The sequence below is a fragment of the Mirounga angustirostris genome, unplaced genomic scaffold (genome assembly GCF_029215605.1).
Source record: "Mirounga angustirostris isolate CCGP_5_RB_7025 unplaced genomic scaffold, mMirAng1.0.hap1 SCAF_12, whole genome shotgun sequence".
NCBI lineage: Eukaryota > Metazoa > Chordata > Mammalia > Carnivora > Phocidae > Mirounga > Mirounga angustirostris.
In genome coordinates this window covers 85,712,004-85,738,886 of record NW_026991720.1, presented here as the reverse complement: position 1 = coordinate 85,738,886, position 26,883 = coordinate 85,712,004, and the positions used below count along the sequence as shown (strand labels likewise).

Genomic DNA, 26,883 nt, shown 5'->3' with positions numbered 1-26,883 from the left:
CTACTCGTGCACTCTCTCTCTCTAAAATAAATAGTCTTTAAAAATTTTTTTAATTGAAGCGTAATTGACATACAATATCCTCTTAGTTTCAGGTGTACAGCATAGTGATTAGATAGTTTCAAACATTATAAAATGATCTCTGTGATGAATCTAGTTACCATCTATCACCACATAGTTATTCCAGTATTATTGACTACATTTCCTATGCTGTACTTTTCATCCCTGTGACTTACTTATTTTATAACTGGAAGTTTGTACCTCTTAATCCCCTTTACCTATTTAAATCTGAATTTCAGATAAACAAATAATTTTTTCATATAAATATTGTTCATGCAATATATTTCATCTGGCAACCCGAAGTTAGGAAGCTATTGCACTAGTCCAAGCAACCAAGGAATATGGAGTGACAGTGATAATCATACGAAGAAGGGGATAGAGAATAAACAACAGAAGAGAAGGAACCAACCGAGGTTCACACCCAAAAGACTCGAGATTGTGAGACCAATATTGGAAAGGACAGAGATTTCTTTCATGGATTTCTTCCTTGGATTTCTTGGATTTCTTCCTATTTCCCGAAATAGGAAATGCCCAAAAATAAATAAATAAAGAGTAGATATGAAGTAGAAGATTTTGGCATTAGGTATGTTGAGATTGAGGCTTCTGGAAAGCCATACGAAGGTAAAAATTTTTCTCAGGGTGTGAACCAGATCGGAAAATCATCAGCACACAGGTGACAATTGGAGCCACTGGAGTTGCTGTGTTCTCCCAAACAGAAGGCAGAGTAAACAAAGCACAGGGAAAATTCTTAGGGGGAGCCCTCATCTAGGTAAAGGTGGAAGGCATAGAGGTAGACAAAGGATACTGAGAAAGGACATAAAGACATGTGGGAGGAAGGTGTTGTTCTACACTGAAGGAGGAAGGGAAAGGGTAGGGATTAGCCCACAGAGAAGCCAACCAGGATAGGGACTGAGAGCTCCCCAGGGACTTCTGAGCGAGTATTCCCCATGGTGTGGTACATGGGAAGCCAAAGCACAGAGAGTTCAAAGAATAAAAGACATGTGTCCCTGAAAAAGGACCACTTCTTCAAGAAGTTCATCAGTAACAGAAGAAAAGAAATGAGGTCTGGATCTTGAGGAGAAAGCAGGATCTAGCAAAGGTGGTTTTTAGGATAGGAGAGGATGTAATAGGACAGGACAGTAGGGAAATATAGGGTAGGGTAAGACTGGACCTATAGAAAGACTTCAAAACTTTGGTAGCTGATGGAGAAAAAGGCAACGTGGGAAGAGATCTAAGATATGGCAGACAGCTTATACTGACCCCTTTGGAAAATCACTATCTGATTGTTTATCTGGACAAGATCACACTCCCTTCCTTTCTGGCCCTGCCTGTATGTTCTTCCTGGTTTCATTCCTTGGTTCAGATCAATCTACTGTGACTATTTCTGGAAAATTTGCTCAACTTTCAAAATTAGGTTCATGTCTGTTTCCTTCATTCATGTATTCGTTCAACACAAATTCATTGAGGACCAGTATCCAACTCTGTTCTTAGAGCCAGAATGCAGTGAACAGGACAAAAATAACCTGACATACATCATTCATTCCTTTATTATTTCTTCAACATATTCACTGAACATCTCCCATACACCCAGCTTTTTTTTTCTATTTATTTATTTTTTTTTTTGGTGTAGTGTTCCATGATTCATTGTTTGCATATAACACCCAGTGCTCCATTCAATACGTGCCCTCCTTAATACCCATCACCGGGCTAACCCATCCCCCCCACCCCCCTCCCCTCTAGAACCCTCAGTTTGTTTCTCAGAGTCCATAGTCTCTCATGGTTCGTCTCCACCTCCAATTCCCCCCCTTTCATTTTTCCCTTCCTACTATCTTCTTTTTTTTTTCTTTTAACATATAATGTATTATTTGTTTCAGAGGTACAGGTCTGTAATTCATCAGTCTTACACAATTCACAGCGCTCACCATAGCACATACCCTCCCCAATGTCTATCTCCCAGCCACCCTATCCCTCCCACCCTCCACCACTCCAGCAAACCTCAGTTTGCTTCCTGAGATTAAGAATTCCTCCTATCAGTGAGATCATATGATACATGTCTTTCTCTGATTGACTTATTTCGCCTAGCATAATACCCTCTAGTTCCATCCATGTCATTGCAAATGGCAAGATTTCGGGGGTTTTTGATGGCTGCATAATATTCCATTGTGTGTGTATATATATATATATATATATATATATATATATATATATATATATATATATATATATACCACATTGTCTTTATCCATTCATCTGTCGATGGACATCTTGGCTCATTCCATAGTTTGGCTATTGTGGACATTGCTGCTATAAACATTGGGCTGCACGTACCCCTTCGGATCCCTACATTTGTAACTTTGGGGTAAATACCCAGTTGTGCAATTGCTGGGTCGTATGGTAGCTCTATTTTCAATATTTTGAGGAACCTCCATACTGTTTTCCATAGTGGTTGCACCAGCTTGCATTCCCACCAACAGTGTAGGAGGATTCCCCTTTCTCCTCATCCTCGCCAACATCTGTTGTTTCCTGACTTGTTAATTTTAGCCATTCTGACTGGTGTGAGGTGATATCTCATATACACCCAGCTTTTAGCCCACACTTGTATCTCTCTTCTCTGACTTTTGTCTGCAACTATGGTAGCACAACACAGTTTATTGCTAATTATCATTCTTTTGTGAGTATTAATCTTGTTTTCCTGGCTAAATTACAAATTTTTTGAGGTCAGATTTTCCCTTCAAGCCCAATGTCCTATACATAGTAAACAATAAAATCACTCTCCTAATATAAATAAGTATCTTAAAAGCTACTTAAAGCAGGACTTAAACTATCTGAAAACTGACTGTCCATCTGGTTTTTACTGAGGTCTTTTGTAATTGCTGTACAAAATGCCCCTTGAGTCATACCTTCCCACAATACATCAAAGCGAATGAAACAGAAGAAGAATCCATATCTTTCTGTACCAGCTGCTGTCACTGAAACTTCACAGAGCTGATAAATTGCCCCCAGAGGGATCTTTTAGATAAAGTCTGTCATCATTTTAAAGTTGTGGCTCCTTGTGGACTTTCCTCTTCTGTCATTCTGGGCGGGAGGAGCGCTCACGTGTGTCTCCGTTCCCTCTGAAAGGCAGGTGCAGTTCACGAACTGTTCTTAAGAGAGCAGAGATTTACAGGGAACAAATCAATGAAATTAGAGAGGACTGAGGTTCAGTTCCTATGTCTCTGGGTATGTTGCTTTAACTCCATACTGCCCGTGACCTTTCACCTTTCCTGTGTTCTTTTGGGTAAGTCTTTAATATGTCCTCAACAAAGAAGTTACAGTTTTTAGATAGGGGTTTAGTTTTCATGCAGATCTTTTTCCCCCAAAGACAGTCGTTTAGAATGACTTTACTAGCTATATTTACCATAATGTAGCAGTGTGTAACAAAATGCTAAAAAAAACTCTGATAATCAGATATCAAAATCGTAAGGTTCTCTCTACTGGCTGTTGCCCTTAAACAATAAACATCTGTTAGGACGAGGGTGACATTATCACCACATCTGGCCTCTCTCTTCTCAGTTCAGATTAGTTAACTAAATAAATATTTATAATATGCCAAGTTATGTATGTCTAACTGATGTAACATGCTATAGTTCTATGCTTCATGGATACCAGCATCCAAGTTACTTCTATTATTATGATCTTTCTTATGTTGATTAAGTTCTAGCTTTCTTACTTAAAACAGCACGTATCAGTAATTTTTTCCCAAGATCAGACCCCAGTTACCCAGGCTAAGATTGTATCAAACATTCCTCCCCCCTCCTTCCTTCCTTCCTCCCTCCCTCCCTTCCGTCCTTCCTTTCCTCCTTCCTTCTTTCCTTCCGATGGTGAATCTCAACCATTATTTGTTGATTTTACTAGATTAATTCTCAGAGGGTAACCTTGTTCTAGAGTTTTGAGGTTAACCTACTGTCACCATAGAGTATTAGCAACAAATTGCCTGTAGAGAAAAATTAACATTAATGGTAGTTAATTTAAGAACTGGAGGGGATCTTTTGAAAGATAGTAATAAAATTAAGAGTTAATGTTATAAATTTGGGACCATAAGGATAGAATATTTGCCAGGAAATCCATGTACATTCCTACATTCCTGCTATGATGACTGGGGCTGTTGTGAATGATAGTAGTGGGTAGGGAGAGGCTTCTGGGTAGACATGCAATCCTTTAAAATCCAGGTTCTGCAGACAGTTCATAGAAGCCAGCAATAGTAAGAATTATTGGCTGAATGCAGTAGTGAAAAGAATAGAGGGTCAAGGGCTAAAAGACATACCATTGACTCACGGCTTTTCCACCGGTTAGTTGAATGGTCTTCAGTTTCAGGTCCCTGCTCTGTTATTCAGTTTCGTCATCAGGATGATCTTAATTACCTCTTGGTTCTAATGTTCCATTGTTTCATTTGACTGTAAAGTAGAGAGATAGGGAATGAACTACTCTGTGTACTTTCCAACAACCAAATGTGGTACCAAAAATAAAAATGAAAAATGTAAAATGAACTGCAATTAAGATGCAAATACCTAGTATGTGCTAAAATATTAAGGATACTATGTGCAACTGTTTAAGTAATATCACTTCAGAAATAGCTAATGGAGTGAGTCACCACATTTTTTAAAAACCAGCATCAATCAGTTCTGAATTTTGGCCATTAAGACCTCAAATATAAGGAAGTGACAGTTTCTTAAAAAGCAGAGCACATCTTTTTTAATGTGGGTTAAAATTTGGACATGCAGCCACGGCTCATTGCAGACTATCATTTGAGCAATCTCATGAAGCACATAGTTACTTTGGCCTTCCCAAATATCAGGTTATTGATCTTTAGCATGAGATAGTTCTATCTGAACTATCTTTATCAATTATTTCCTTGGGTCTGGTTATTTTTGTTTAGGGTCATTCTTAATATAATATTATTATAATTATTCTTAAAGTTATTCTTATATTTTTTTAATTCTGAAAGTTAACACTACACATGTTTATGGATGCAATTTGGTACCAAGAACTTAAAATTTTTGTTTTATACAGGAGGGGTTTGTGACCCTGGAGATTCTCATGAAAATGATATCACCCTGTATGCAAAGATTGAAGGAAGAAAAGAGCACATTACACTGGATACTCTTTCCTATTCCTCCTATAAGGTATTGATGCCAGTCCATGTGCCAAATGGCCCCATCCCAGATCTCTGTAGACAGGCCAAGGTCAAAACCATGAAAAGACCCTGCTAGATGCAGAGAACACTCTCTTTTAGAAGCCCAGGAAGTTGCCAGATTTCTTTAAAAGTGACATGGACATTTTAATATTCTCTTTTTTTTCCCTGATACAAATGAAAAAGGCAGTTTTTATCAGGAAAAATGAACTACAGCCCATTAGAGACAGTAAGATGGAGCCCAGTACTCTGATAGTTATTCTTGTTCCCTATAAAGCCCCAAAAGTGGCTCTAGTTATGGAACCTCACAGACTTGTTATCAGGCATAATGACTATTTATCAAGCATTTTAGGATTTCCTAGGTAGAAGACATTGTAGAAGTATAGATTATTGCTACTTTTTTTTTTTTTTTTTTGCTAATTATAGCCACTGAAATTGACCTTTTTCCTTTGCCCTTTGGATTTAGTACATGTACTGGCTCTGGTTATTTGCAAACATCTTCAGAATTATGTGTGATGCTTGTCATTAGGTGTAGAATTATTTTTTTCTAGTAGTAGATTTCTTTGTGCTGAGACCACACTCACACAATCATTATTAGTTATGCTGTTCTCCACATTGATAGCACCCTCGGAACTGTAAGGAGCTTGAACACAGCCAGCACCTAGCATTTCGGAAGACAGGAGATAAACATGGAGGCTAGAATAGGGGATGGCCAGAGAAAGTATCCAGCACACCCATCTGCTAGGGTCATTCGAGTTAGACCATTTGGGATTTCATGATGGACTAGTTTTCCACCTGTGACTAGCTAGGGTTACATCTGCTCTGGTCAGCTGCATGCCTCAGACGAAGTCAATTATGTAACTCACTGATGCTGGCTGTTCCCGCCTAGCATCCTATTTTCAGAATACTAGTTTGGCAACCATTATTACCATACAAATTCACTTTTTTAAAAGAGGACCGATGATAAATTTTAACTGTGAAGTTGCCTTTGTCTTGTTCCAAGGTATATAAAATGGATACATATGCTCTGATAACTTTTAAAGAACTTACACTAATTAATCTTCAGGTGGAGAGGGCCTGATCAGTCACACACAGAGAGTTCCAGGTGCCTGCAAAGGAGGAATCCTGAGTGACTCAAACAAATACCCATGAAGACCGCATCAACTACATGAAATAACAGTGGAACACACAGGACTTCGCCCCGTGCTCATAAATGGCAATTATACACATAGTAACTGCAAGATTGAGTCTAGGAGAATTCACACAGTCTCACATAGAGGGATGATGAGTGATTTTGGTTTCCTTTGTTCTGAAGGTTCCATCTTTAGTTTCTGTTGTCATCAATCCTGAGCTTCAGACGCCTGCTACCAGATTTTGTCTCAGGCAAAAGAACCATCAAGGTCAAAACAGGAACGTCTGGGCTGTCGATTTTTTCCACGTCTTACCTGTTCTCCCTTCTACGATGTCTCACATGATACAGTTTTCCATTAATCTGGGCTGTGGAACACATCAACCTGGTAACAGGTAGGAAGTCCTATTTTGTGAGTGTGTGAACTCACACACTAATTAGAAATGAAAACGTGGGGCACCTGGCTGGCTCAGTTCGTGGAGCACGCAACTCTTATGAGTTCAAGCCCCATGTTGAGCGTAGAGATTACTTAAAAAATAACATATTAAAAAAAAAATGAACATGTGGACTTGGCTATTAAACCAGAGCAACTTCTCAGTGGGTTTCCTGCTGAATTTCTAATGAAACATCCTTTAAAAAAATACGCACTTCCCCCCCAAAGAGGAGCTCTTCAATTAATATGCAGATTATGATTGGATAATTTTAAGTAGAAATGAGTTCATTCTATGAGCTTGGTTTTAGGTATCAGAAGTGTTTGCACATGCTGTGGCAGCCATCCATGCAGACAGATTGCCGAGAGAGAAGAAAAACAAATAACTGAGAAAAAAAGCTTGACCTCATGTTGGTTAGTGACCCCCTAATAATAGGCACGGAAATCAATTAGCACTTCAAGAGCTATGACTTCTCGGTTTCACTTCGCACAAGTGTTGCTGGTCCTTTCTAAGAATTTTGTGAGTCTCACATTCACAGGATGAGGTGGCAGTGTGAGACATGGTAATTGCCTTGCCATCTATCAGATTGAAGCACGCCAACGCCCATTCCTATTTGTTGGCTTTAAAAGATAGTCTGTTTCTCTCGCGGTAATTTAACCGTTTGCCCTTTGAAGGCTGGTCAGACTGCAGTGAAGGGGAAATGATCATTTTGGAAACAGCATCTTAAAATTTATTACCCTAGTTCTGCAAATGTTTAAGATACTTAGCGAGGGCTGAGTCTCTTCATTTTCTAATCTTTGCACTTTTTTGTTGTGCTTGTCCTGGTGTTACCAGCGTCACCTTGGAGTTTTCCACCAACCATGGGCGCTCCTGGTCCCTCCTCCACACTGAGTGTTTGCCTGAGATCTGTGCTGGACCCCACCTTCCCCACAGCACAATCTACTCCTCCGAAAACTACAGTGGGTGAGTACATTCTCTCTGAGAGATTGGGAGATTTGAATCCATGTTGTGACTCAAAATCCAGGAGTAAGCCTGAGACTCTACTTTTTCATAATAGGTAAGGAAGCTTTCAGGAGATGTAGGAAGGATCCCATTTTTTTAAAAAAAGACAAAAAGACAATAACTTCAGTAAATCTGATACAAGATCAGGATTTGTAGGGTCACTCATTCTCTATGTACTTGGCTTTTATATTTTAGATACATAAATTTAAATTTTGTATAGTTGATTGCATGGTTATTGCCAAAAGGCTTCTTGCCAAAATACTTACTTAGGGAATGATACAGCATAGAGAGGTGGAAGAAAGTGAAGCTGTGGGTTCAACTCCTAGTTCTGCCATCTACTTGAGTAATGATATTTACTCTCTAACTTTCCCCTTCTTTCCACGTAAATTAAGGACAATGATATACCCCTTTGAGGGCTGTTTAGAGAATTAAAGATGACTGTGCCAAATACCTTCCACCTTACAGAATAAGCACTGGATAAACTGGTAAAAATATCTCCAAGCATAGCAAAATTAAGTTAAGAATTATTTTCTTTCTTAGCCTCTCTTGAAATGTGCATAGGACTAGGGGAGAGCAAAAAATAGAAAGTAATCAATGCCAATCAGCCCCCATGTGGGCACAGATGCATATCATAGAATAATATCATAGGTCTGAGTATTGATGTAAAAATTCCTAAAAAGAATGTCTAAAAACAAAGTAAATATCACTTGCTATTAAGAACAAACACAGTACTCTAGCGTGATACGGCTGTTTTTAGAAGTTGTTTGTCGGAAAACTATAAACAAACTCCACAGGTGAATTTAAAGAGTTTATTGCCAAACTTTAGTGCTCTCCCGAGCATTTAGAAACTAGAACGTCAAAGGCAAGTAAAAGAGGTTCAAAAGATGAGAATGTGGTGAAGCTGTTTTGTGCTAAATTTCTTGCAGGTGGAACCGAATAACGATTCCCCTTCCTAACGCAGCACTAACCAGGGACACCAGAATTCGCTGGAGACAAACGGGACCAATCCTTGGAAACATGTGGGCAATTGATAATGGTTAGTTTATGCCTGTCATAATCACATGCCATTGATGCAGAGTCTTCCTGTGCTTTTGTTCGTTGGTACAGACTTAATCACATTTCTAAGTCATGGTCTTGCGATTCATTAAACGCCCTTTCTTCCCTTTCTCCTTTGCATTCCGTTAGAAACCCAGGGATGCACAATCAGAAAAAAAAAGGCAGCAGTGTCAGCAATATTAGATGCCAGAATGTTTCAACATACATAATGTAAAAATGCGTAAAGCCCTGAAACTCAAATTCACAGCTGATGACAGGGGATATCCTAACATTTTCTTTGAATGTTTTATACAAAATTAACATAAATACTTACCATACTGCATGTATTAAAATAAGACCCATTCTTCTCTTAGTAACTACTGCAACATCTGGAACGCTTATCTTTTAGATGCAGACACCACACATAAGGGAACATCATCTCTAGAATGAAACTTCTGAAGCAAAACTTCTACTTCCTTCTCAGAAAACAGTATAAGAGGAAAATTTAGATATACATAAAATATCCTATGTTATCTTTAATTTTTAAGTGAATTGTTGATCGTTTTTGCATGACTTTAAAGCCAGTATCACTTGTAACAAGTATACAGGAGAGAAGATATTTTAAGTTATTGGGGTACGTGACTGTAAATTTCTTATATTTGTTATTAGTAGCCCACTCTAGTTTTTTAATAATTCTCATTACAGGCAGATTCATAGATTTCCTATTTTCAGAGTATATCAATTTGACTGAAGAGTTACACTACGAGGAATTAGAAAGGGAGGGGAGGGGGGACAAATGTCAATACTTAAGCAAATTTAGCATAGCCACCGACTTTGGTCAATTTTATGATGTAGGAAAAGCCTACATCATTGTTTCATGCTGACCTCCCTTGTTTTAATAATGTTTTTGCTATTTTTAAAAAAGATTTTATTTATTTATTGGAGAGAGAGAGAGAGAGCATGAGTGAGGAGTAGGGGGAGGAGCAGAGCAGGAGAGAGAGGGACAAGCAGACTCCGAGCTGAGTGTGGAGCCTGACGGGGAGCTCAATCCCACAACCCCAAGATCATGACACCAGCCGAAATCAAGAGTCAGACACCCAACCAACTGAGCCAGCCACCCAGGCACCCCAATCTTTTTGCTATTTTTTAATAATCAAAAAATTGCTACACATTTAATGGAATACATTCTTGAAACTCAGGAATAACCTCAGGCAAGATAATTTACTGATAAGCCAATGTAAATTCTTTAAGCAGTCTGTGTTCAGAGAAGACCAGTAAGAGGCCCAGACTTCAGAGACGACATACGTCAACATAGTACATTTAACATAGTACATAAACATAGTACATTTGCAAAACCATCTAAAGATTAATTTGGTAAAATGGACTTCCTCCATTGGTAGAACATTTTGCATAGCATTTGAGTTACAACACCTGTTAATTAGCTCTAGGGAATAAGTATGTGCCTCTGGATAGTAGGATATGAGTGACTTTTCCCCTGCTGTCATACTTTTTAGGGGTCCTATAATGAACTTATATTACTTTGATAATAATAAAAAAACTCAAAAAACCAATAATAAAGCAAATGAGGAAATTAAGAGTGCTATGAAGCACATGTAAGCCTATGAAAAGAATATCTAAATTTCCTAAAGAAGGCTACTACATGATCCCAAGTCAGAAAGTGTCCCACCATCGTGTTTTGAGTAGAATGAGAAAAGGTAAGAATATATGGAATGAGCAGTGCAGGTCAAATGCAAAACTTAGGGCAGAATTTTCTCAATTCTGTTGTCATCCTACATGTGAGGTTTTCACAAAAACAAGACCTGCTCTCTGGCTTCTTCATAAGGCAAAAAAAGGACACACACTTAGTCCTTCCCAAGAGAAATGTGTGCCAACTTGCCAAAGAACACTTCTGAAATCTCTCCCACTTCTCTATGGAATTCCGAACCATGTCAAGGAAAACAGAGAGAAAAAAACAGGTCAATATCCTACTTTTGTTAGGTATGTTTTTCCTGCTAGTGTGTACAGGAAGTATTTTTGGAATTATCCTGAAGTTCTTAGCAAAATGGAAAATCCTAGAGCAAAGTATGTTTGTTATCACTTTTTAGTTTTTTCGACTTGATTAAATTAATAATAGTGATAAAAACGAATCTATCCTTTCCACACTCTTAGGAAAAACAGCCTATAAACTTACTCATGCTGTGAATCCCAGTGACCCCATCATTAGCGGGGAGGGATGACAAGATGCTTAATTGCAATATTTTCATTGACTTGGAAAATCTTGTTTTATTGTTGAAATTTTTTTTTTACAATGGAAGCTTTTTGAACTATGACATAGGTACCTTCTAGGGAAGCCCTCCAGAGTGATCCCGCAAAATGCAATGAACCATTTACAGAACTCAGAATAAATCCTACTGCAGCCATAAAATCAAGTGTGTTGGGAAAACAATCCATAAGCTTTACCAGGCTAAAGAAGACTGAATGAAGCCTTTTCCTATTTCTCAGCACTGGTGCTGTCCAGTAGAGGCCAATAAGGCAGATGGAGCAAGAAGGATTCTTGACGCCAGTATATGGTGATCATAACCATATGGTGCCAGGCAGCCTGCCAAGCATGAACATTTCATTTACTCTTTCCTCCAAGGACTATTATCCCACTTTAAAGAATAGGAGCACTGGATAAATCACTTATCCAGAGTTTTCCAGGTGAAGTGGGAATTTGAATCCAGGGTAATTTGACACCCAGAACCCATAACTTTAACCACTCAGCCTGCTATCTGATCTCTTCCTTAACCATCAGCTTCCTTCAGCAAGGAAGGAAGCTGTTCCTCCTTGCTGTTGTTCCTGGCTGCTTTGCATCACACTTGAATTAATTGGCTCCAGAGAACAAGTGTTTGTAGGAGCATTATCCACAGGGAAATTTATTTTAAAATGAAATCATTTGACATGATTATGAGACAGGAAAAAAATGATAATGGAATGCAAATTTGTTTGTGCCTAAAATTGAATATGTGAGGTCTTAGCCACCATTGCATCTCTAATTCCTCATTGGTTTTGTTCCATTTTTCACACTTTTCGGTGTGTTATTCATTGTACTGGTCGGTTATCAAGAGGCTTAATATCTTTAAATGCATTTGAGTCTGATGATCTGAGAACCTACCATTCAACCACCAGGAACCCTTTTCTTGGCATTCCAAAGATTAGAATTGAGGTTTGTAATATCATTATCAGTCAAGCCCACCATTTAGGAAAAGATCTGCATTTCAGAGAAGACTTGATGCACAACAACAGATTTTTAATTCCCCATTTCAGGAAGGATGGGTTAATATTTAGAAAGATATGTAACAATCATCTGTAATGTGTTATAGATTTTAACCAGATAAGAATGGAAGTTACAGTTTTTAAGTTAAGTGTCCATTTCTTGATATATCAAATTGATCCTTTGCAAATTCTTTATTTCTACCTAAAAAAAAATTAAACTTTATAGAAAGTTCAAGTCAGAAGCACAATATTCTGCCTGAAATCATTTTAGCTGAAGAGACTCCATTAAGGAACCCAAATCGTATGTTCCTACCTATTTTTGCTATGGAACATTAAAATCTTGAAAGAATTAAGTTAAAATATTTCCAGCAGATTTGTAGCTAAGCACTTACCTTGTCACACAGCACTCTGTGTTATCCTGGCTTTCTCCGCACAACATGCACAGAATGGGCTAGATTTTATGAGTATTGCTTCACAAAATTGATTCACATGCTGATGTTGTTCTTGGTTTTTCCAGTTGGTTTTGCCATTTTTTTTTACATGCTGTCTTTTGCCCTGCCTGCAGTTTATATTGGTCCATCGTGTCTCAAGTTCTGTTCTGGCCGAGGACAGTGTACTCGACATGGTTGCAAGTAAGCATTTTTTAAAATAATAATTATGCTTCTTTTTTTTATATGTATTTTATATATTGAGGCTGCAAGTCATTTTAACTTGTTTCCTTTTTAGGCTTTTTGAGGTCTTTCCAAGATCAAAGTAGGATTCTCCAAAGGGAATTTAAACATAATAGACTATTAAGTGTCTTTTGTAGGTGGAAGTTGATGAATAAATAACTTTTCTGTGAAGCTAAATTGTGAACAAATTTAGCATACTTCGTGTAAATTTATGAACAAATTTGAATTCTTCATAGCTTGATGACTGCCTTTTCTTTGGTTACATTCTTTAATATGCTGTTTTTCCATAAACTTGTTCTAGTGTTGTTGAGCCATATTTTAATTCCTAGCATGCTTTGTAAATGAATTATGTAAATCAATACTGACCCAAGACTAAAGGGAACTAGAATGAGCCAAATTTAGCGGATTTGATAAGAAAATTCATCTTTAAATATAATTTTGCAGTCTTGCTTACTTTTTTTTCTTTTTTTAATATGTTATGTTAATCACCATACATTACATCATTAGTTTTTGATAGTCTTGCTTACTTTCAAAAATCATTTGGGTCTTCAAAATGATATATAAATGTATATAATATACATGTATATTATAGGTATATAATAATGATGTTAAATATGAAGTTTGAAATTCTATATGAATAGTTAATATCTAGTCACCACTGAAGCACTGTGTTATGTTTATAACAAGAATGGATATTCATATATACTATGTCATTCCCACATTAATATTTAATATTTAATTATAAAGTATCCTGGAAATTCCTGAAACCACAATCTTTGTTATATAGATAAGTTTTCAACAACTGATCATCTAGTCTGTCTCTTCTTGTCCTCCAAACAAAAAGAGTAATAATTAATTAATGGAGAACTCATAGAAGAGATTTCTACCTGATCATTTGGAAATTATATGTATGAGGCAAGACACTTGTCAGCACTGACATTAGAGTGTCATGTTAACTTTTTAACTATATTGCAATGAATTTAATTAGCAAAGAAATCTCTCTGCACAATAGAAATGTTTTAGAAAGTATGAAAGAATTCAAAAGTTCGCTTTTCAATAAAACTACCAGCTCCCACCCCAAAACACTGACTCATTAGATCTGTGAAGCATTATCTGGTGTTTTCCTCAAGTTGTTCTCTTCATCTGTCATCCCTAACCAGGCCATCCTCTCATTTAGTGCATTTCAAATAAAATTAACACGAGAACGCCAGACATCTGTGTAATTCCTGAAGTTGTCCTGAAAAGTTTTGAAAACAAATTATCTAAAAGGACAGCTGCTTTTATTAATGAAAATAGAAAGTGCTATTTCTAAAAGACCCCTCTATAATTAGAATAGTTATACTTCATACCTCGTTTTTTGTGTACAGTCTCCCTGTTAGCATTCAGTGCATTTATTAAGACAGCCATCTGTGTCACTCATGATAGATGCAAACAGAAATCTGAATGGCAGTTTTATGCCTTTGGGCATTGTTCTTTTTTGACACTGTACATTATCTTGAATAATCATAGCCTTTTCCTCCTTCTCAGGTTTTTCAGAATATTTTCACCAGTTGGAACTTGAGGTTTTTTCTCCGATTTCTGACAATGTTTTTGTAATATTCATCGGTTTTGTTCATTTGTGGCTGCGCTAAATGTTTGGCTACTACGTCCTTTTCCAGCAATATGTGACTTGTCAAGTATGAGCAAAGTGGCATAGAAAAGAAATTTATATTCAGTGCTATTTATTTCTTTTAAATGGATCCTCCAGTTTAGGGGCCTTGCAGCTTTGTTTCTCTTCCTACTTTGCTCCCCTCATCACTACTGTTCCTTGCTACCAGGATTCTGCTTCTCCTGCTGCCTAACACTTTCTTGCCTGTGTATAATCCCCAGGCCTGGGTTTCTAAATGGACAACTCTTTATCCTAATAAGCCCATCCCTGTTAGAGGTACTAGTGAGAAGGACAGAAAGCGTTAGAAACCTTCCTACATGGGTGTCATCCACATAGCTTAACACTGGGGCCTTTTATCCTGACATACAAGGTGACCATAATGCCACATTTAAGGTTGGGGAGATGAACCAATAGGGGATATTTTTGGAGTCAGGAGAGCCTCATGCCATTCCTGGAATCTCCCAACTGGGTTACCCTACTGTTCCACTGCAAAACAAAGGCTGCAAATGTATTTTTAAATATATGAATGGAATCTTGATCAGCATTTTTTCCCAATTACATAACTTTTCATTAAAAGTATACTTCGAAAACCATTAAATGGGAACTGACTCCAATGTGAGTCATCTCTAAATGATCACTAATGTCTCCCAATCACTGGTCCTAAGAAGATACATTTAAAAGACACAGAAATGCATTTGCCCTGAAATGCATGCCTTGTTGGGGAACACGGATTCCAATTTGTGGCCATGGAAAACTGCATTCAGTTTTCTAGTGTCAAAGTATGTCCTCCTTAGCTAAGTTGTTATCCTTTTTGGAAACTACTTGGCTATTCACTAAGTCGGTGAGATAACATGTGAAAGAAGTATACTGTTTGAGGCTTATTTACATGCTCCATAAATACTGGTTTTCTTCCCCACTCCCATCCCTAATGCTGAACAACCTTCAGACTTCACGCTGCAGCAGTTCTCGGCATTTTAGGGTCCAGCTTCCTTGATAATATGATAATGACTATAACTCTTCTCCCCCATAATATCCAATACACATACAATTTGACATTTGTTCATCCACTCCGTGGACCCTCTCTGTTAGGCCAGCATAGGTCCCAGTTTCAGCACTAGTGCTAAAGAAGTATTTTTCAGAATTACGTCATAATATCGCTTCATTGGTACTTCATGGCTTTCTAAAATGCTTGTTTCAGATTTTAGGAGGTTTTGAATGCTTAGATGAGAACCCCTCACCCCACCCCAAAAAGGCACAATTTAATTTTATAAAGGGTGACATTGTATAGATAGTGAAAAAGAAATAGTGCAGTAAAAAAAAAAAGAAAAGAAGAAAAGAATTTAAAACTAATTCCTGATGAGTAAATGCCTTAAAATATAAGAAGTTTCTGATGTTCGCCTATGGAGTTACCTTCAGTGAGTTTTCTAATATAAATACAGCAGGAGGCAAGTTGTCGTGTGGGGTTTGTTCTGTTTTGTTTTTCTTTTTCGTGAAGCACTACTAATTTGGATTCCACTGTGAGCAGCATAGTTCGGCTAAGGACAAGGTGTTCACATTCCCTTTATAGTGTCAATCTAAGTTTGAAATAAAGATAGATTTATTTTACAATCTTTTCCAAATATTTCACATAATTTCTATCACAAACATCATGTGTATTTTTTACATTTGTTCTTAGAGGAAATTTATTCCAGATGTCTCTGGAAGTATCTTATTGATGTCTCTTTTACCAATTTAATGAACATAATTGAGAATAAAAGTATATACATGATAATACACCTTTTACAAAGATTTTAAACTGGAAATGTGCACAATGTTAGATGCAGACAAATCGCTGACATTGGTTAAAGATGAGTGCTGAATTATTGTTTTAATCACAAGCTTTTTATAGCAAGGCTGTGCAAAGACTATATTTTTCTGGAATATTTGTAGTCAGTCACCCTTATCAAGTCTTCAGATTCATTGTTTTCCAAAGACTAATGAGCCTCGCTTACCATTCAATCAAATCCTGGCCCCTGGACTTCCTCCTCCCTGAATTAGATTCAGGGATCTCTGAAAGGACCAACGGCTTAAAGTTTTATTTTATGGTATCTCTTTCAGGTGTGACCCTGGATTTTCTGGCCCAGCTTGTGAGATGGCATCCCAGACATTCCCAATGTTTATTTCTGAAAGCTTTGGAAGTTCCAGGCTCTCCTCTTACCATAACTTTTACTCTATCCGTGGTGCTGAAGTCAGCTTTGGTTGTGGTGTCTTGGCCAGTGGTAAGGCCCTGGTTTTCAACAAAGATGGGAGGCGTCAGCTAATTACCTCTTTCCTTGACAGCTCACAATCCAGGTGAGTTAAGGCAGGGTGGAATACATACCGAAACCAGATGCTAATGATTGAATTTAGATCTCTTTATTCTCCAGTTTTCTCCCTTTTTTGCTGATATGTACATCTTTCAATCTTTAACCAAGAGGGAGCTTACAGTTAGTTTATACAGGGTTAATTTGCCCTAGTTTTTAATAAATTAAAAGGCCTACTGATGACTTTAAGATACTTAATGACTGACTAGGTTTTTAAACATATGAAATGTTAGCATCAAAACTGTGTTCTTAAGCCAAGGGCTAGTTAATTATTTATGTAGTTTTATTTGACAGCTTGCAGAGGCTGATTAGATTTATTCTACATCTTCTCTTCCCCCAGTGCCTAATAAATAATGCAGTAAAGGAATGATTGGCACTTTAAGTGTATGTACACAAGTACATAGTATACAAGTATGTATAAACATACACTTATATTTGTATGGATATATCTGCATATAAACATGCATTGACCTCATCTTCTACACATATTCGTACATCTCACAGTGAAATTACTTACATTTTATAAAAGGGAGATGAGTGGAAACATGCAGCTTTTGAGTAGTTCATTTAAATTTGTTTGGAATTCTTTAAAAGCCAAAATGAGCATTAAGATTAAAAATGTTTATGCACACACTAATTACAGACAATTCATGTCTAGGTTTCTCCAGTTCACACTGAGGCTGGGGAGCAAGTCTGTTCTGAGCACATGCAGAGCCCCCGACCAGCCTGGTGAAGGAGTTTTGTTGCATTATTCGTATGATAATGGGATAACTTGGAAACTCTTGGAGCACTATTCATATCTCAACTATCATGAGCCCAGGTACGTTGGAAAGCATTTGGAAAAATGGCTAGAGTGGTATCTCCTTCCTGGGGAAATCATCATTCAACTGGTATAAGAGTCAAGATGTTTTTCCACTGAGAGATGATGAGGACAAAGATTGATGTGTCTTGCAATAAAAAAACTAGCAAGTCACATTTTTCTATTTCATTAGTCCTACTGATTTCTGATAATTTGAGGAAATTTATTCTCATATTTTGAAATGTATATCTAAGGGAAATATTTTGATGCCCAGGAAAGGAAAAAATAGTTAACACTGTTATCCTTATTCAACTCTACTGCAGCCTATTGTATATGATTTTGATATGGTACTAAATTATAAATGCTGTTAACAAGCAATTGTTATCAATATATTATAATATGTTATAATAAATTACATGGGACAATAATTCATAAAATCTGATAACCAGTATGTATTTAAAATTTGCATGTAATATGATTAAGTAAGGAGTATAGGTAAGTTTTTCTAGCAGGTATAGAGTCCCTGACAAAAATGGAGTGTGAGGATTTACTTAAAGTCTTTCTTCAGGCCACTTCTGCTTTTCTTTAGCTTATCCATTTCATAACCTATAGTTGCGATTGTGAGATTTAAGTTTGGCTTCAAGCAGAGCCATCCTGTGATGTCATCAGGGTAGTAATCACCATTGTGGTATAATTTCAGAGATGTCCAGAGGGCCCTCGCCTCTTCTGGAACACTATTGACCTGCTCACTGAAAGTCTTTTAAAAGTTGCAGAAGAGGAGAATGAGAAAATTAAAATACCTTTAGAAGAGGTGACATTGTGGCTACATTCACAGTTAGTAAAGAACTACCACCATTTGCCTTTTTGGAAGTACATTTTGATCATGGGGAAATATGAAAGCAAGTGAGGGCTTTGGGCTCTGAGGTTTGCACTGGCACCAATACAAAAAGACAGGGGCACTGATCATAGATTTTATATTCTTAAAAATGTTGCCGACAGCAGTCGCCACATTTAGGTGTGTGTAAGTAAATGAGAACTTATATTTTCATAGAAAATAGAGTAGCATGTAACAGAGATAATAGTTAACAAATTATGGATTACAATTATTTACATTATAAAATTTTAAGAACACATCAAATGTGTTGAGTATTTTCCCTATAAAGGTAAATGAAAGGCGAAGCTCAACTTTCTCACTCAGTAGACACACATGAATACCAAAGAAACATTTCATAGACTCTCCAGTAAATATTAAAAGAGAATTAAATGAGAATCAAGATGATAATAATAATGATGAGAGCATGAAGAAAATATCACTGTCCTAAGTCAAGTTGGCCTAAAACATGATTTTTTCTAACAAGGATGGACAGCTCCAAAATTCAATAATCAATCTTTATCATGAAATTTAATTAATCTTTGTTGATATGAAAAATAATTACACATTTAATGTGCTTTGGCAAAGGTGCATTTAATCCTGCCATTTGACAGCAACATTTTTCTTCTAAGCAGAATCAACATGGCTTTTCAGCACTACGTATGTGCACTGCTTGAAAGATTAAGATCGAGTGGAGATATTTTTAAAAAGAGAACATGGTAGAGGTATTAAGAACACTTTTATTTTTCACGCATGTACCTCTCTCCATGAGACTCTTCCTCCATCTCCCTCTTTCTTACAAATATTAATAAAAGGTGACATGGCAGAAGTAGAATTTGATATATTCTAGATTCTAAATTGCATTTTTTACAATAAATAACACAAACCATGTAAGTCCTTCATCGGAGAGTTAAGTATATCTTGATGCCTTTAGCCATTTGTTGTATTTTCTTCAGTATAAACTGCTGCCTGTAATTGCTGTCAATTCCATATTGTCCCTTTCAGCCTTGGCTGTTCGAAAATGAGGTATGATCCATAAATTAGATATGCTAGTTAGCTAATCACTATTACTCCTAGCCGATTTCTAATAATTTGTTTGCCTGTGAGTCACTTAGTAAATAAAGGAACTCTATCTGTTGGCTATTTATAAAATGTAAAGCCTGTACATTTATCTAAGTTGATCTTTTAATTCACACTGACTAGAATGTCAAGAACTAATTGGTATTTTTAATGTAAAACCTTATATCACTGCTGAAACTAAAATTATTCTACATTTTTCTTAATTATAGGGCTTGTTTCTTATTCTGAAATTATTATAAAGCCAATTTTTATTTTAGTTTTGCTTTGATTATGTGATGACAAGACGTGTCTGAGCTTAGTCTCTGCCCCAAAAGGAAGATTGATAACAGGAAGTTGACCCAAGTCCTTGGGCTCTAGGAATGTTCGGATCAAATGGTTCCATAGCTATTCTGACCAGCCACTGCAGTACGCACAGAGTAGTGGAAGCAGACATTCCCACCCCACTCAGATATGAAGTAAATATCAAGAGCACGGGCCCTACAACCATCCTGCCTAGACCCAGCTCTGGGCATTGTCACCTGAAAGCTGCTTAACATTAGGGAGAATATTTGACCTTTCTGTGCCTCAGTATTCAAATTTCTGTTGGGGTATACGGACAATATGTACTTCATTTATGCAGCAAAAATTTGTTGAGTTTTTGTTGTATGCCAGATACTATTCTAGGTACTAAGACACAACAGTGAAAAACCAAAAAATGTCTCTGACTTTGCTATAAGGATATTATCCCAACTTCACTGATGAAGATGGCGAGCCACAAAGAAGTCGAGTACCTTCCCTGCAGCTGCAAACTTATTACCTACTAGTTACTATTAACTACTAGCTAATAGAATTTATTAACTACTAGTTAATCAGTCAGAATGGGGACTTCAACCCAAGAGTCTGATTACAGACCCACAGTCTTAATGTCTCTGTCAAGGAAAATATTGGTCATTTCAATTACTATTACCACACACACACACACACACGTGTGTGTGTGTGTGTGTATGTATATATATATATGCACTAGAATAAAGGAAAATGACCTTTGAAGTTGCCTGAGAAATTCTACTTTTCAGGTGTTATTTTTAAATTATCTTTATTTTCATCAGAGAGAATAGTAACTGCTTCTAAAATTATTAATACAAAGGAAAATTATAATTTTCCAGTAACATAATGGTCAAATTAAATTATTAAATTAATGCATAATGTTTTCATTATTGAGCCAGTTTAAATATAGTTTAATTATTTTATTTCTTTACATATTTGATACGTTAATACAAATAAATATACTCGTTTGATTATTTAATAAATACTTAGAAATTGAAAATTACTAAAATACTCAATTTAACTAAATTTTACTCTTCTAATATTTCACATTGGTAAAAAAATTAACAGATTTAAAGTATTTAAAACCATAAATATTTAAAAGTAAAAACCATAAATGTTATTTTAATTCAAGCAGTGTTTTAAAATTTGTATTTCTGTATTTGAATATTGATTTTTCATTATTTAAAAAGTGTGTTTTCTCACATTGCAAAAAATTCTACCAGTTTTTTACTGGTAGTTTGTATAATTAATAGTGATGAAAATCATGTTATTCTATCCCATATTTCCATATACAAATTATGTAAAGAGAAAATAGATATCATTTTTTAATAACTCTAAGTATATAAAAAATTACATTTCCAAAATGTGACTTGACATTTTTTATGCAATAACTAAGAATAAACGTAATACAAATATGAAAATCAATCTAATTTCTAATTAAATCCAGCCTTAGACATTGAAGTTTTTATTTATTTTTTATTTTTTATTTTTTTAAGATTTTATTTATTTATTTGACAGAGAGAGATACAGCGAGAGAGGGAACACAAGCAGGGGGAGTGGGAGAGGGAGAAGCAGACTTCCTGCCGAGCAGGGAGCCCGATGTGGGGCTCGATCCCAGGACCCCGGGACCACGACCTGAGCCGAAGGCAGATGCCTAACGACTGAGCCACCCAGGCGCCCCAACATTGAAGTTTTTAAATAATTTCTTTTTTTTTTTTTTTAATAATTTGTTTCTAAATTATCCAACTAGTCACCTGTCTTAGGGAGCTTTCCTTTGCTCGCTGGGAAAAAGACTCAGTCCCTTTAGTGTGTGTTTGCTGCGAACACCTCTCCTGGCATTTAAGTGTGCATTGATGGAGACAAATGTTCCATTTGGCATTTGCTTCATATCTCACCTTGTGTATGGATGTGAGCAGCATGGTACGGTGATTTATGGAGCTTTCAGGCAGATGTTGCAGTGGCAATTAATGTAGGTCTCCTGCTGCTGTGTGCAGTAATTGCTCCTGGAAATTAGATATTATTCTTAATTTTCTTCCCCATTTGTCACATACAGGTTTGTTGTCATAACCACCATGACACAGCAAGTCACCTCATACACTGCTAAACTCATGGGAATTAGGAAGTGCCACAGTTCCAAACAGCCTCAAACTGTAATATGTGTAAAAAGGTGCCCACGATCCTTTTTCAGACGAAGGGACAAATCCTGCCACTTTGACAACTGTGTTTTATTGAGTTAGCTTTCCTGAAAGCAGTCATATTTTGGATGTGTTTAGAGGACTTGGAGTCAGACAAGAAATTGGAAATCTCAAAAGAACGTTTATAATAGTGGAAGAACTATTTTTTTAAATGCTGTACCACAGGAGAAAAATATTCTTTTGTGGATGTTTGTACTTGAAGATATCAAAGTAATCGGAATGTTTACTTTTATTTTTTTTCCTTTAGAATAATCTCTGTAGAGTTACCAGATGATGCAAGACAGTTTGGAATTCAGTTCAGATGGTGGCAACCATATCATTCTTCCCAGGGAGAAGACGTATGGGCCATTGATGAGATTATCATGACATCTATCCTTTTCAACAGCATTAGCCTTGACTTTACCAATCTTGTGGAGGTCACTCAATCTCTGGGATTCTACCTTGGAAATGTTCAGCCATACTGTGGCCACGACTGGACACTTTGGTAAGAATCCCTCATCTCTCTTGTTGTTATAATTTGCATTGAGGATTGGAACACAAGAATGATCTTCTAGTCCATCCAGCACTTATTCATTTGCTGACAAATATTTACTGAATACGAACCATTTCAAAAGTCATTATTATGTCTACAAGTAAGATATCTTGGGAAGGAGGACTGAAAGCAAAATACTGATAGATTTAAATAAATATAACCCACTGTTACATATAAAAACCCTCTTCCAAAAGTGTTAATAACTAAAGTGACTAACACATAGTCCTTTCGTAGAGGCCCACCACGATCACGGTGAAATGTGAAATCACTCTAATGACTATTTTAATAATTTGTCATAACTAGTTCTCTTTCATGCTGTCTTACATACAGTCCAGGAAATTTTTTCATCCCTAACTTACTGACTAAGATCTCCTTTTAAATCCATCTTATCAAGCAGTATTGGACCACCAAACCATATAGTTAATGTTGTTGGGGTTTCAAGATTATGGAATATCCTAGTCAAGATACCTTTCCATCTTAGATTTATGGTCAAATGCAAGCTTTGTTATACATTAAACAGTAAATAAATATAATAAACAGTAAATAAATAATTTAAGACCATGATTAGGACTTTAAGAACTTCAGTAGAATCACGTTCAGTGATTAACTGGCATCAAGAGGTGGCTACTTAAGGTAGGGAGAAGGAGGAGGCTATGTTCAGGGAGTTCAGTTGGTGGATATGATACATTCCACTGATTAGAATGTAGGAGAAAAAGGAAATTCCAGCCACATGAAGATCTGAAAGAAGAACATTCCAACCACAGGAAAATTTGCAGTGCAAAAACTCCAGAAGTGAGACTGACTGTGGCATAGTCAAGAACCAGGAAGCCCAGGGAGGGAGGGAGCAAATGTCAGGAATAGAAGCCAAGAATTGTGCAAAGGCCAGACCACATAGGGCTTCTAGGCCCAGTGACTCTAGATTAAAACTCAGGTCTGCCTCATTCCAAAACCCACAGCCTTCACCAGTGTGCATACTGCCCCTCTCTCGGTTCCTCTAAGGCTTTAAACATGATTGAGGAATAATTTTCTAAGGGAGTTTTACTTTCTATGGAGTCATGGTCAGACCAATTTAATTTCTCCAGACGAATGTCACCGAAAGCTATTCACCACAGTTGTCTCCAGAGAACATATCATAAATGACCCATCAGTGACCTTATCATAATTAGAGGTAAATTTTACACACCATTGCACAGAAAATTACCTTTGATGGGAATCGTACATGGACATCACATCTCACACACAGCAGGCTAACATTCTAGCGTCAAAATAACAGCTAATGGAATGGAAGTACAGCTGGTCACTTTTGCTGCAAGCACTGTTGAACTAGATAGAATGAGATTTCTATATGGGAAAGTGTGAAAGGTTATATTGTGTGTTTTTTATTTGATAGCCTCAGATGCTTGTTTTTATGAACATTCTTTCTTAGTCCTTGAGACTTCAAAAAAGACAAAGGGGTGAGGTGAAGTAAGAAGAAGCAAAGAAGCAAAATGAGATTTATTAGAATTATATGCTTCTGAAAATTTAAATTGACCTGAATTAACAGTAATTCAAATCAGTCATATACCATAAACCATATCCCCCATGATGTGTGTAGTAGGTTTTTTTCCCAGCACTTTTAATGCAACAGTGAGTCATATCATGAATGCAAGTCCTGTATCATGTTTATTTTCATAAATAGTTAACATCTGCTCAAATAGACTCCAAAGTTGCTGAGCATTTTAATTTAACACTTGGGTTGAATGCATGATAACAGCAGTTTAATTTCTGTGCTTTGATCAAAACCCTAAGAACAATATCCTTTCACACGAGTCTGATGAATATTCTTAACCCACCACTGCTTTAATTGGTGGAGATACATTTACTTTGTGAAAATACAATCACAGTAATTATAGAAAACCATAAGAAAATATAAATAATTGTACAATCCCCATGGGTACCTTAAGCAGCCCCATGGGAGTTTTATTAACAACCACATGTGAGCAATCAGATTTGACTTTCTGATCTTCTCTGAAACGAAAAGGAGTTGTCTTGGTTATGAAACAACAGCGTATACTCTGGCAGTGATAATGAGACTAGAGAAATACATTAACTACTTTAATAAGGACATGAAAAATTCTCACCGCTCATTAAAATGAAGCAACATGGAAGATCTCAAACTGTTCCATTTTCTTAGCCAATGAGTCAGAATAAAGCCCCTTTTAATGACACTGTTTTCTCTCTGCTGCTGTTGAGGAATATATAGTTCAAGTTCAACGAGAACTCATTTTGGCAATGTTTTTCAGAAACACTTGTTACAATATTGAAATTCAAGTGATGGTATTACCAACTATTTATCCTAACCTCCTAGTCCAAGATGAGTTGTTATTTTTTTTTTTTATGTAAAACCTTTGGAGCATATTATCTTATTAAGTAAACATTCTTTGAACATGTTGAAGTATGTAGCCTCTGCCCTTCAATGACCTTGCTCCTCTCAAGGGAAATTTTGAAATGTATACATGTTGTCTACAAATGGCTGGTGTTAAATTAATTATTGTTGGCTTTTCCCAGCTGTGAGTTCATTTGGTTCTCGTTTTCTAACTCATGACTTTCCATGTGCATGGATTGTTGCTGCTGAGTGTTCTCCAGGGAGAACTTGGACAATTGCTTTTTCGTTAGAAGAATTAGAGTCAATATACTATAAATCACTTTACAGTGTGTCATCATAGAGCACTTTTTTCCCACAGAGAAATGAATTGCTGTTAATTATTTGTAGGACTTTCCTTTCTTCCATGCACAGTATCTGATATCAGAACCGCTATCTGCTTTCTGTTCTAAAAATAGTCTTTAAAACTTCCTCCATATATTTTAAGATCACTAAGGGAATAATTTTAATTGAGGTTTGTTAAAGATTATCTGACTAATACTGTTAGTGATAATACTAAAGGACATTGACATTCGTCTATCTTATCTAATAGACTAGCAAAGTATACAGGTGATAAGGACATTGTTGTCATATATATAAAATTCTGGTTTCAAAACGTATACAGCTGTGAGGGATGGTTGTTATAGCATATTAGAATTGGCTTTTCGTTTTAGTAGCAGAGAGAAGTTTTCCAGACAAGCAAAAGCTGAAGGAGTTCAGGGTGCCCATCTGGTTCAGTCAGTAGAGCATGCGACTCTTGATTTCAGAGTCATGAGTTCGAGCCCCATGTTAGGTGGGGAGCCTACTTTAAAAAAGAAAACAAAAAGCTGAAGGACTTCAACACTGCTAGGTGGACCTTACAAAAATGTTAAAGGAAGCTTTGACAGCTGAAACAAAAGGGCACTAACTAGTAACAGAAAAACATTTGAAAGTATAAACCTCACTGGCAAAGGTAGGTATATGGTTAAATTCAAAATACTCCAATGTTGTAATGATGGTAACTAAATCACTTATAAACTTAGTGTGACGATTAAAAGACAAAAGTAGTAAAAATCACTATAATTACAATAATTTGTTAATGGATACACAAGATAAAAAGATGTAAATTGTAACATCAAAAACAAAATGTGGGTAGAGGGAGTAAAAATGTGGAGCTTTATAGTACGCATTCAAACTTATCGGCTTCAAATAAACTGTTACAAATATAAGGTTTTATATAAGCCTATGGTGCCGACAAAGCAAAAATCTATAGTAAATACACAAAAGATAAAGAGAAAGGAATCTAAGCATACCACTACAGAAAATTACCAAATCACAAAGGAAAAGAGCAAGAGAAAAAACAAACAAATGAATTAAAAACAGCCAAAAAACAATTAACAAAATGGCAATAGTTAGCCCATACCTATCAATCATCACCTTAAATGTAAATGGACTAAATCCTCCAATCAAATGACATTGACTGGCTGAATGAATAAAAAAATAAGACCCAACTATATGCGGCCTACAAGAGACTCAGTTTAGCTTTAAGACCACATACAGACTGAAAATGAAAGGATGGAAAAGATATTCCATACAGATGGAAGCCGAAAGAAAGCAGGGTTAACTAAGCTTATATCAGACAAAATACACTTTAGGGGGAAAACCATAATAAGAGACAAAGAAGGTCCTTATATAATGATAAAGGGGTCAATCCAACAAGTGGATATAACATTGGTAGATATGTATGTGCCCAGCATAGGAGGACCTAAGTATATAAAGCAAATATTAACAGACCTAAAGGAAGAAATAGACAACAATGCAATAATAATAGAGGACTTCAGTAACGCACTTTCAATAATGGATAGAGCATCCAGACAGAATATCAATAAGAAAACATTGAACTTCAAGGTCCCATTAGACTAGATGGACTTAACCGATATTTACAAAAGGACATTCCATCCCATGCAAAGAATACATATT

The 26,883-nt window shown here is 36.4% G+C and overlaps 1 protein-coding gene across 1 annotated transcript in view; it reads left to right on the top strand.

The window, feature by feature from the left end:
• Positions 1-26,883, top strand: part of RELN (reelin) — a 530,360-nt gene that overhangs the window by 348,490 nt on the left and 154,987 nt on the right. Inside the window, exons 13-20 of the mRNA XM_045864852.3 lie at positions 5,107-5,219; positions 6,543-6,751; positions 7,622-7,750; positions 8,716-8,825; positions 12,645-12,711; positions 16,496-16,729; positions 17,399-17,560; positions 22,239-22,475. Of these exons, the coding sequence (XP_045720808.1) occupies positions 5,107-5,219; positions 6,543-6,751; positions 7,622-7,750; positions 8,716-8,825; positions 12,645-12,711; positions 16,496-16,729; positions 17,399-17,560; positions 22,239-22,475 (1,261 nt within the window). The remainder of the gene's footprint in view (positions 1-5,106; positions 5,220-6,542; positions 6,752-7,621; positions 7,751-8,715; positions 8,826-12,644; positions 12,712-16,495; positions 16,730-17,398; positions 17,561-22,238; positions 22,476-26,883) is intronic.